Consider the following 13,251-nt stretch of genomic DNA (forward strand, 5'->3'; position numbering starts at 1 on the left):
GAGGTGGACGTCTGGTTCCTATCACCACCACTGTGAACAGTTCTGACTTGGTAAGTTTCTCTAGAACAGAGCGTTTCACACCAAACCACTCTGAATTACTTTATTTAGATCTTATGACGGCATTAAATAAGAATTCAGTGGAATTCCTGTTTTATAATGCTGATTTCAGAAGAAGTGCTGGATGAGTAAATGTCTGTGTTTGGATATACAGTGTCTGCTACGTCGTCACGTATGATCAGAAATCCACACCAGTTTATGCTACTAATGAAACTCAAGCTTCTGGACCACATGGCAGAAAATGACAGCGCATCTTTGAAGTGCTGAAAACATGTCTCTGCTGTTCCTGTAGGAATACGGAGGAAACATCAGCTGAACACGCCTGAGAGGAAAGGCACGTTTCCTCTACAGCACCACTCCTATTCCCACAGCGCTTTTCAGGAAAAACACGGCGATACAGAGAACACGACTTCATAACTAATGAAGGAATCACCTTCACGTCATTTCCTCAACTGCTTTGTTTGTTCTCTCATTGACCATCATTAACTCCTCTGAATCATAGCGCAGTATTTATCTCCTTCAAATAAGATGCGTGACCAGAAGTGCTTTAAATAGATGTACTTTTGGTGGAGTACTATAATTCTTGATAACTAATTAAGGATGCCTCATTTAAACATAATGTCTGTCTAAATATGTATGAAGTCATTAATGTAGACGTGGCATATTCACAATACACAGTACGATATATTTAAGCAATAGATCACGAGAGGGAGTGTGTTATCTCAAAATACCATCACGGCTGTGATTTGGTCACCGTAGATCATCACAGCCGTGATGTTATTGGCGATAACACACTCCTCGAGTGTTCTACTGCTTTAATACAACAGTTAAATAAATACAGTAATAAATTAATAAACTGGGTCGTGAACGCGGCGTTTAATATGTTTTAATGTTCGCAGTTCCTTCACCAAATTATAGTTCCTTAACGAGCAGTTTGTTGCTACGTCAGAGTACCGAGCTCCGCCCACTCGCTGCACAGTCTGCTGTAAGCCTCGCTTTTTAAAGTACAGACTGAGCCGTAAAACTGACACAATATCAAGTTCAGCTCAGTTTTGTCAGTTTTTGCCAGATCAGTATTAATGTTGTTTTGTTCCAGCCAGTCTGTAAAGCATCTTACAGCCCATTTAGTTTGGCGAATGGTGTTGGGTTCATTTCTGGCTGATTCCAGGTTGTTCAGCTGTTCTTCTGTCACAGCTGCCGACTGAAAAGCTGCTCAGTGGTGATGACAGTTTGGGAATTTAGTGTCGTCTCATCTTCAGAGTCTGACCAAATCGGCTGTCGGTCAAATGTGATCTTAAAAGTGTCCATTTTCTGTTTGTGGCAAAGTAAGAAGTAAAAACGTTCAAATGGCTTGAGCGTCTCCTACAGCTGTCAAAGTCGTTGCTTAGCAAGGGCGTCTCAGCGGAGTGATACAGTGTTTGTGAAAAACCTGTGATGTTGTGGTGAAATAACAGCACAGTTAGAACACTTCTCAACCAATCAGCTTGCGTAGCCGGAACTAACTGTTGTATAACACAACATATCGCGATATTGAGTTTTTCTGTGGTTTGATAGATTAAGTTAATAAGCAAATCAAGCCGCAGTAGTGCTACATTTAAAAATACTGCCTAAAACTGTGCTGTAATAAATCCAACTAAACAGGAATAATTATTAAACCAATATGAGAAGCATGGGCTGATGCTGTTATCTGATATTTGTAATGTACATATCTGACAATGTCAATACACAAACATTCACAAAAGGTAGGAATTGGGACTACATCTGCCTGGATTAGCAGTACAGGGAAACAAATATTTCTGTAGGGCTACAAATGCAGTAAAAAGACTCAAATGAATACAATGCAGAGGTTTTAGAGCAGCAACTCAGCGTCCCCTAAACCCTCTGCTCTTCTGGAGTTCAAAAAATACATCAAAAATCGGTGTAAAATATCAAACCTGGACATTCTTCTGTTGCTGATCATTTTTTTCTGCTGATACTGAAATGATTCCACTATCATTGTGCATCCCTAGTAGTTATGCTGTCTGTGTAATGGATCACACCGTGTTCTGTAAGTCAATCAATCAATCAATCAACACTGAGTGAGTACACTGAGGGAGATCCTCATCTACAATAGCCACGTTTACATGCAGCCTAATAATCCGTTAATATTCCAACTAATAGCCCAATCAGAATAGAATACGTCCATATATACACCTCAATCGGAAGAGTCTAGTCTGATTGAGGCCATTTGGAAAACAATTTCTATCCGACTGTTCGAGGTGGGTAATCATGTAAATAATCCGTTAAATAGAAGAATAATATCCGTGTAAACGCCTGTATCTGATTACATTCCCTATCGGAAAGTTTAAGTCCGTTCTGATCATGTTCGTTGCGTCATAGTGAAAGTTTATACCGTTCAACATGGCGGAGCAGAAACTGGTCTGCAGAGGAGACGAAGTTTATGCTCTGATCTTTAAAAGACGGCGGTGGGACGGACGTCCAGCTTATGTGTCTCAGAACACGACGTCTTCCTCTCGCCCTTCTTTAATAAGGACATGTGAAGGACGTTTTCCTGAGTCTGACATCATTTTAAAGCAGATAAAAACACAAGCACTGCTCACTGCTGCTCATCTCACTCTGACTGGACCCACGTGATGTTCGCTGTCATGGTAACGTCTACACTAAGTGGTTCTCCACGCTTGCGCGTCATTTTGGATCTGGTTACTTGTAGTGAGCATGTAAAAGAAGATTTCCCATTAGACTGTTGAGTAGAGTGAGCAGATAAACACTTCAGTCTTAATCTGTATTTAATGTATTTAATCGGATTGGAGAAAATCTTTGCATGTAAACACAGCCAATGTAGCCAAGCCAATACAGAAAAAAGGGATTGAGAAGTAAATTAGTAAAAACATAAATGCTAAAAAGTAATAATAATCGTAGTAATAAACCATTTAAAAATTTACAACAATATAGTAACCTAATAAATAAGATAAAATGTTGTAAAATAATGTAAAATGATGTAAAACTAGCCTGAGTCGAGAATATTCACGATATACTCAGACAGGAATACTGTGACATCATTTTTCACAATATGATAAAACATCATCACCCTTACGTTAACGATCGCTACACATGACTAAGCCTAAGACTAAAAATAGGGCTGCAGTTGTCAAAAAATAATTGGGATGCTGCCAAATAATGTACCAAAATAACACCTAACGCTGCGTTCAGAGGGCAGAGCGATTTCCGCAAAACAATCTGCGTCTTAACTGTGAGAAATCCACCTGTAAGACCTTCTGCACAGTGGAGAGGGAGCAGATCTTCACAGGTGCTGTTATGGGCAGGAAGTTCTACACCACATCACAGTAAATAGACTACAGAAACTGGTAGTCTCTGTTCTTCCCACTCCTAGCCCATGAGAACATTAGCTGAGTGCCCTGAACCCCACAGCCAGCAAAGAGACACAGCACCGTGTAATCTACATTAATGTAAACCTCTCACCAGCTAAAGAGCTGAGTATTTTAATATGTTTCAATATTTTTAACAAATCTCTGATAACAATGTACAGGACAGTCAGTCAGTTAATACTTATCTTCACGCTGAATACTTTTTAAATCACAAATGTGAGTAAAAGAGCCCTCATTCACTCTCCAGGTTCAGTTTTACCCTCTTTTTTAACCGGTTACCTCATGAAAAGTGACGCATGATGAGTGGAGCTTGTCCAGTGAAGCTGAACATTTCTGAACTCGATCCAGGATCCACGGCGGAATGAGCGAAACCCGCATCCTGCCATAAAATATAATGCTTTTTTGGGCGGAATATACTCTACAGTCTGAATGCAGTGGTTTTCAACCTGTACACCCCCCCACCAAGTGTGCGGAGGTGGTACAGCTAGGGGGCCGTCAGTTTTGATTTCTTTTTTTCAACCGTAAAACTACACAATACAGCCATTTAACCAAACCAATCATTTAAAATATGCTAAATATTATTGATATGAGTTATTTGTAAAATAAAGCATCCTACCTGAATATTTAAATCGAGCTCTGTGATTGGTCTGGCCAAACGCTTGACCACTGTCACTGAAATAGCTGACTAGATGTTTATATTTTCACTGCATGCCGAGGTAGAACGATCTTTTTGTTCATATGGATTTCATATTTAATGGATAAATAGCTAAAAATAGAATTTTTTTGATGTTTATGAGTTGAACCACTTTTCTCCACACTCACCTCCCTCGGTGGTGTTGCTCTGGACCCAGGCGCTGGGGGGTGAGGGGCCGATCTCATTGCTGCAGGACACGCTCATGTTGTACCAGGTCATGGCCTTCAGGCCAGTAATGTTGTACGAGAACGGAGGGACTATGACACTGAGCACTGTAGTGAGGCTGCCCACCTCTTTGTCCAGCTTCCTCACCTGAAACACATGCAAGACAGACATCATTTAAAAATATCTCTAAAACTTTTTTGTTGTTGTTTTTAAACATTCAACATCACTCATTTGTCTTTCTTTTTTAAAGGGTCCGTATCACTTTCTTGAAGTCAAAAAGTTTGATGTAACTTGTAAACATGTTAAAGTATGGAAATTAGCCTGCAAAGCTCATTAGTGATGTCACAAAACCCAACATGTTTTCATATATCCTCCAATTCAGCCTACTACGCTCCCTCACTCTGATGTTGTAAGGAGCGTTTCAGTCTGGACTGCTTAGAGATTGAGGGCTGCCAATCAGAACAGAGCTCATATACATATATCAGCCCTTAAATGCACAGTAACAGTAACAAAAACAGCCTGTTTAATTCTGAGGGATAAAGAGAGGTTGGAAAATGGTCATGTGAAAAATTAAATATGGTTCATAAAGCCACACAAATGTGATAAGTAGAGCTCAAGGGAACAAATTACCATGAAAAATGTAGGATATGGGCCCTTTAAAACAGCATGATAGAAACTTTATTGATTCACTTTTGGCTTAAATGAATCACATACCGTGATGTAACACATAGTGAGAGGAGAAAAGCCGTCGTGTCCGGGACTCCAGTTCAAGACGAGCTTGTTTGCTTCGCGTCTGACCACGGTAACCTTTGACACCTTGGCAGGAAGTCCTGAAATAATAATAATACTACGTGACATGAAACTGGCTGAGGCTTTCACAACCTCGCGAAACCAACTGAGATTCTCAGATGCAGCCCTGGTTCATGGTTTCTCTGTTTTAGCTGAATGCAGGTGAATTCCATCCTACCTTTAATGTTGATGTGAGCCTCTTTGGAGACACTGACTCCTTTAGCGTTGTGCGCCTCACAGCTGTACTGGGTGGGCGCGTCCAGACCTGAACACACGAGAAATGACCCCAGATCAGTGATCAATCAGCAATGCATAATGCTCCTAATCAGCGCGTGACAATCATCGTGTCCTATGTTGTGGTATTAACCCTTTAACATTCCAGGCTTATTACACACTAAGGCTTATTATTCATGAACTACAGGGACTTCAATACAAACTAATGGAACTTTCCTTAGGTTATAGTGTGTAATACAACTTTGCGGCCACCGTTGGGCACATGGCTTGGTAACGGGTTAAACACACCAGTAAGATGGCCAAACTGTGAGTACTGACTGACAGCAATTCCAATTATCCAGTGTTTGTTTGTTTTGTGTTGTATTGTATTATTACATAATTTTAAAGATGAACTTTTCTGTCAAATTTCATCTATTAGATGTAATAACATCTTATTAGACTACATTTTCTCTTTAAAAAACTGCTTACTGGTCAACATGCTAAAATTCACTCAGGTTTGGTGGCTCCCATGAGTAAGTAACAGTTTTCTGGTCCAGTTAGAGGTGGGCAATACAGCAAAAATATAATATTGCAATACTTCATGAAATCTTCACCATACACGATATGTCAGAATAATTATTTTTCAAACATCTGATCAGGTGGAACAGAGAAAAAAGAGCCAGTAGAGCTACATAGATAGATAGATAGACAGACAGACAGACAGACAGACAGATAGATAGAACTTTATTGATCCCGGAGGGAAATTGCAGTGTTTCAGTAGCAAGACATATAATTGCACATAAACCTACATATACTATGCATAAAAATAGAACATAGAAATAAATTCAGACATGAGTTAAAGTACAAGAGAAATAGAATAAAAGTATATCTATGTTTACATGGCATATGAGACAGATTCACTGTATTTACAAGACAGCAGGCACTGAGTGGTATGAGGTGAACTAAAAGCACATATTATAGACAAAACTAACTGAGTTGCACATTTAAACAAATACTATCAAAAACTGTGAACACAGTGATTTTTATTCAGTATTTGTCACTAAATCCAGATAAACAGGACTAATTTTGCTCTCTTTATAATGAAACATGCAGTTAGTCAGTGTCTGACCAACTGACGATCCACACAATATGATCAGAAAAGCATATTGTATTGAATGGTGACATAATTTATCACAATAATGATATGTATTGTTATGGTTTAACGATATATACTGCCCAGCCTTAGGTCCAGTATTTATTGTATTTGTGAAAAACACGTCTCATCGCATGATGCAACAGTGTGAACGTTACCCATCACATGATCTCAAACAGCTTGAAATGAAAACTCTGTTTCAGCAGTTTGAGATGCACTCGAGCTTTAACGCTCTCCAGTTTTACCCAGAGTGACGCGGCTCGGTGCTCTAGAGCGCACCGTTCCATTATGAATTCACATGTAGAAAAGAAGATGGTCACCTCGTGTGAGGACATTCATTTTGTCAGAAAATTCAAATTTATTTAAAGAAATAACATGGGACGCCCACCAAGCTCAATTTAGTCTCTCTTATGGTGGGTCCCTTTACTCTAATGGGAGAACTGGGACTCCCCTGCCAAGACCCTGTATAGCAGGGGTATTTAATTAAAGTTCAATAAGGTCCAGTTAGAGAAAATTTCCTCGAGCAAAGGTCCAGAACATCATAATATCTAAATGCATCATGATTTAGTGCCATATACTGTTTACTGAAGTAGCCTAGTAGGTATATCAACATCTTATACAGTCAACAACTGAATATCAAATCAAATAAAGTACAATTCAGTCATATTTCAATATTTATTGTCAGTTTCTCTTTTTAGATCACGCCATGTGAAATAACTTCCCTCTGACTCACTTTCTTCTCCGACTGCTGTTTCTCGCCTTGTCCCTCCCCTGTGTGTGCGTCTCCCACTCGAGTCATCGTAATGCACAGATCTGATTGGCTGAGTAGTGTCACGTGTGATATTTACAACGCATGAGATTGGTCTGTGAGTCTCCGGCCGCTAAAGCTACTGTTAAGGCTAGAAAAGTTACGTCGATTAAAATAGGACCACCCCATCGAAATTCTCCATAGTTTATCAGTTTTAGGTCCAGGTAGCTCGTATGCAACCGTTAGACTACATGTGGCCTCTGTTATCACACAACTTTAAATTACAGGCAGAATTCTGACGTTTCAGGTTAGATTTGTTATTACAGAATTATATTTGTTCTAATTATGTCTCCTCCTATCTCCAATTCCTTTGTCAGCAGCTCAAAAACGATACTCTAAACATCATTCATACTAAGAGACCTCAGGGAGAGCTTAACCATAATAATCCTGACTCAGTGAGAAATCACTCAAAATCTGTAGGGAAGATTAAACAGCCTGCACAAAGAATGTAAGCAACCAAGTCCCCCTCTCACGCATTAATCTCCCCTCCTATCACTTACACTGAGGGAGGCTCACATAGAAATCTGTACTGTCCACTGATTTAATTAAATCACTTTGTAGGAGACTTCAGGACAGTTTCTTCATCAGTTTCGTCTTTGGTTCATCTGTGTGATCAAACTCAGGTCTGATAGGAGTCTGTCAAGTCGAGCACAAAGGTTAACAACCTGAAAAAATGCCTAACCAAAGCTATTGTCAATATCATCTACAATACCAATATTAGGATAATAAAAACGGATAATAACAATAATACTAATAATTTGTGCGCATGGCAATCCAGTACAAGAGTGGACGTACTTATTTTACATGCACATTCATATACAGATGACTGCAGCCATTCCACATTCCATTTAAAAACACTTTACATGATGCTTATTTTATACTATATGATATATTAGAAAAATAATCACACTCCACAATCGCATCATTCTACAATCTTAAGATGTTTAGTTTATTTCACATTTTATTCTTTCCAGGCGTCGTAATTTTAACACTATAATATTTGGTCAGTAGGGGGAACAGCGCACCTCAAACTCCACCTACAAGCACAGCCATTGGCTCAGGAGCTGCTGAATGTTGTCGTTTTATTGGCTCGCTGCTGAAACATCTGCATGCTTCATGTAAATGATACGTGAATGATGTGTTGGCAGGCTGGCACTTGATTTCATGCACTGAAGCTGACTGCGCTCAAATCTCTGCTCGTTTCTATGTCGTTTTTTTCTTTTTCAAAGCAACACCTGACCTTTTTAGCACCGAAGGATGCGTCTGCAGCGACAGCCAGTCATGCTAAGTCGCTTTGAAAAGAGTCAATTCTTCAGATCCAACACGTGTAGGAGATTAAACTCAGAATGCTCGGAGATTAAATGATTACTTACTACTGACTATTGATTTTTCAGTTTTATGTTATGTAATGTGTTATTTGTTTTGTGGGAACCTTTTGTTGCTGCCTATCTTGGCCAGGGCACTCCTGAGAAAGACATCCTTAATCTCAGAGCGTCTGAGAAGGAAAATGATAAATATTTTTGCACAGTGTTGTGGAAAAGAGGCTGAAGCTGAATGTGGCTTCTTATTTGCCAGCTTCTTATTCCAAGTGCATGTTTCACCTTAAACAGTGCTGCAGTTACAGTCTGGCTGCTGGGCACCATTTAATGTGATTGCAGCATCATTTAAAGGGGAATGGAAAACCTGAATAAGCTGGCGAGTGGTGCAGCCGTCTAAGTGTTGTCTCTGTCATCAGGAGATCATGAGTTCGATCCCCAGTGATGCAACAGCCGTCTGTGGCCAGGAGTCCAAGAGAGCACAGCTGTCTTCGCTCTCTCTGGGTGGGCAGGATGGCCCCCCGTCTCCCCCCATCACTCAGTGTGATGCTAGTCAGCTCAGGCGTCTGACGTGACAGAACCGGTGATTAGTGTTCTCCTCCAAGCGCAGTCAGCTGTCCAATGCTGTTGGTGGTATCATGTGACTGGGGAGTCCTGACCAGTGGGTGGAACTGGAAAGCTGGTGAATAAGAAGCCTCCTGAGAAATTCTGACTGCAGTAATGATTTTCTCAGTAAATCACGTTTCTTATTCGCCAGCTTCTTATTCAAACTGATGTGTAGAGAAACGTTCTTTGATTTCCTTGCACCTTTTCTAATGTGTCTAATGTGGCCAGGGCACCGGGCAATACACCACACTGAGGCCTGCAGAACCCAATATTGGAGTAATTTCCCAATAATATAATGAGCCCAAAAATGTAATAAAATGTTGCCTTTAACTTGATCCAATATGCAATTAGGGAACTGTACACTGCCCAACGTTGACACTGTACACTGCCATCCAGGCACTAACAACACAGGAGTGTCTATCCGCACCTTTCCAAAACATATTCAAGGGATATTAAAAGATGTTTACATTCATCTGCACTTCATATGTATTATTAAACTGCTTTGTCTAAATAGAAACACTGCCGTTCACATATGTGCAATACCCTCATGTGAAAACCACAGCTGCTACACTCTTTTATATCCACCCCTTTTAATCTTTTTATCATTTTATTTTACAATATTTAATATTTTTATTTTCCTTTCTTATTATTTTAAATTATATAGTCTCTCCTTTAACATCTTGCATTTTATATTTTATATTAGCTTATATTTTTGCTCTATTCCTCATGTAATCGTTAGGATTGCTGCCCAGTTACGTTGCACTCTGTGCAATGACAACAAAATATCCTGAATCTTGAACAAACCCAATAATGTAAGAAAGTATTACATTATCAGTAAAATATGAGCAGAATATCACTTAAGACATTGTATGACATTACTGGGCGAGTTCAGTGCTAAACTGCATTACTGGGAAACGATTACATTACTGGGTTCTACAAGCCCTGCACTGACAGATGATGATGAAAGCCAGAGTCTTTGTGTTAAGTGGACAAACCGAATCACTGGGATCCTCTGGAATTATCGGTTCCAGCATGGCCACACAGTACCAGTCTGTCAGCGCCCCCGCTCTGACAGACGCCTGCCAAAAGAAGTGACGGCATCGCCATAATATCCCTTTTGTGCCAGTTTATTTATTCCTTTTTTTCCCTCCACTGTGCAGCTCGGAAACGCTGTCACAAAGGGCACACTGCGTTCCCTGGCGGAGTTAACAGGAAGCTGTTTGTTCGACTGTTTACGAGGGCTGGATATCAAAATGTCTGAAAGCTCAGATGAGAGGCATGTCTGGGTGACACAAACCGCTCGTGCTCAGCTGCAGGTGATCATGAGTTCACTTTTCCTGCTCTGAGAAGACAGACACCCACGACCACAGCCTCACTCGACGAAACGAGCGCGGCTGACATGTTTAGTGGGAGCGCACTGATGTGGGAATTGTGGGCCGATGCTGATATCCGAGATTTTTAATGTACACACAGCACTGAGAGAGTTTTAGGCACATTTACAAACTGTTTTAAACCCTTTATCTGGACAGTCAGTGCATTTGTGTGTATACAATCACCAAATATCATCAGAATAAATAAAAATGAATATAAATAGACAGAAAAATAAAATTAATTTAATTTTAAATAATTGAATAATTTAAAATTATAATTATAATAAAAATAGTAATTTAAATTTAATTTTTTATTTAATAATTTTAATTTAATTTAATATAAAAATACAAAAAAGCAAAAAAGCTTAAAGAACACAGAACTGGTTCCAGAGTTCACCTCCTTGCTCTCAGCCAAAGCGCAGATTTAACACATTGATTGAAGTATTGTGTAGATAAACCAAATATTGGATGATGACAACAAATTCCTCGAGGAAAGGGCAGGAAACGGTTAAATCAACACACCGACATCTATAAAATCACTTATTATATCAATATTATTGTATTGTATATTATTTGCATTAATTCTAATATTTTTTCTGAGCAAATAAATGCGCTGCACAATTTGAAAGCTTTTTAAATCTTTTTTTTTTTTGTTGTTGCCTAAAACTCTTGCACAGCGCTGTATCTGCTGATGCTGACAGATAAACATTTTTAAAATGCAGAAATAAGGACTAGATCCCCCTGAATCAGCATTACAGACAACTGCACTTATTTGTAGGGTTATAAATGCAGTAAAAGGTATAAAGTGCAGATATTTTTAGTGCAGTAACCAGTAAACATGCTGATGTTTTTTCAAGTTTCTGCTGATATGGGTTAATGTCAACATGCATCCAAACATTTGTTTTAGCCTAATGTCATATCATAGAACACTGACTGCTGCAAAGGAACACAGCATTTTCCAACCTTACCAAATGAGAGAAGCCTCAAATAAAAAGAGCATCACTTCATTAACAGCTACCAGCGCTGCTCTGTAGGCGACCCTGCCAGTCTGCAGTGACAGCAGAGGAGGGTAAAGTTCAGCTCCTCACTGCTGGGCTTTAGTTACATTTAGGGCATCATATGACTTCAAAGAGGGGGGCAATTATTTATTATCACCCACCCCTAATTCTTCAGTGATATGAAGCTGAAGTCAGATATTCACCAGCTTCATTTCCGAAATTTAAGGTGGAACAGGAAATTTAGCACTAGCTACAGAGACAAAATACACTGAAACAACATTTAACTAAGATAATACAGTGGTTATCATAATTTTTAACAGAGAAAATTCTCACATCTGTGTGTTTCTTTGGTCTCTTGTTCTCCATCTTGCTGGTTTTTCTTTTTTTCTCATATCATTGTGTTTGGAGTAAGTCTCTCTGTTTGGAGGGTCATGTAGCCCCAACACTTCACCCTACCCCTACAATGTACACTCTACACCCTAGACAACATACTCTATACTCTACACTCTGTACTCTACACTCTATACCCTACACAACATACTCTATACTCTACACTCTACACCCTACACAACATACTCTATACTCTACACTCTGTACCCTACACAACATACTCTATACTCTACACTCTACACCCTACACAACATACTCTATACTCTACACTCTATACTCTACACTCTACACCCTACACAACATACTCTATACTCTACACTCTACACCCTACACAACATACTCTATACTCTACACTCTACACCCTACACAACATACTCTATACTCTACACTCTATACTCTACACTCTACACCCTACACAACATACTCTATACTCTACACTCTACACCCTACACAACATACTCTATACTCTACACTCTACACCCTACACAACATACTCTATACTCTACACTCTGTACTCTACACTCTGTACTCTACACAACATACTCTATACACTCTACACCCTACACAACATACTCTATACTCAACACTCTGTACTCTACACTCTACACCCTACACAACATACTCTATACTCTACACTCTGTACCCTACACAACATACTCTATACTCTACACTCTGTACCCTACACAACATACTCTATACTCTACACTCTACACCCTACACAACATACTCTATACTCTACACTCTGTACCCTACACAACATACTCTATACTCTACACTCTACACCCTACACAACATACTCTATACTCTACACTCTGTACCCTACACAACATACTCTATACTCTACACTCTACACCCTACACAACATACTCTATACTCTACACTCTGTACCCTACACAACATACTCTATACTCTACACTCTACACCCTACACAACATACTCTATACTCTACACTCTGTACCCTACACAACATACTCTATACTCTACACTCTACACCCTACACAACATACTCTATACTCTACACTCTGTACCCTACACAACATACTCTATACTCTACACTCTACACCCTACACAACATACTCTATACTCTACACTCTACACCCTACACAACATACTCTATACTCTACACTCTGTACCCTACACAACATACTCTATACTCTACACTCTGTACCCTACACAACATACTCTATACTCTACACTCTGTACCCTACACAACATACTCTGTACTCTACACTCTGTACCCTACACAACATACTCTATACTCTACACTCTGTACTCTACACTCTGTACCCTACACAACATACTCTAT

General features: G+C 39.5%; 1 protein-coding gene across 1 annotated transcript in view; it reads right to left on the minus strand.

Annotated features, from left to right (window-relative positions):
* The window catches only part of mertka (c-mer proto-oncogene tyrosine kinase a), a 66,432-nt gene that overhangs the window by 28,850 nt on the left and 24,331 nt on the right, over positions 1-13,251 (minus strand). Inside the window, exons 5-7 of the mRNA XM_036573629.1 lie at positions 5,270-5,356; positions 5,017-5,132; positions 4,266-4,449 (exon numbers count right to left, since the gene is read on the minus strand). Coding sequence (XP_036429522.1) covers positions 4,266-4,449; positions 5,017-5,132; positions 5,270-5,356 — 387 coding nt within the window. The remainder of the gene's footprint in view (positions 1-4,265; positions 4,450-5,016; positions 5,133-5,269; positions 5,357-13,251) is intronic.

Source organism: Colossoma macropomum, unplaced genomic scaffold (assembly GCF_904425465.1).
Source record: "Colossoma macropomum unplaced genomic scaffold, Colossoma_macropomum, whole genome shotgun sequence".
Taxonomy (NCBI): domain Eukaryota; kingdom Metazoa; phylum Chordata; class Actinopteri; order Characiformes; family Serrasalmidae; genus Colossoma; species Colossoma macropomum.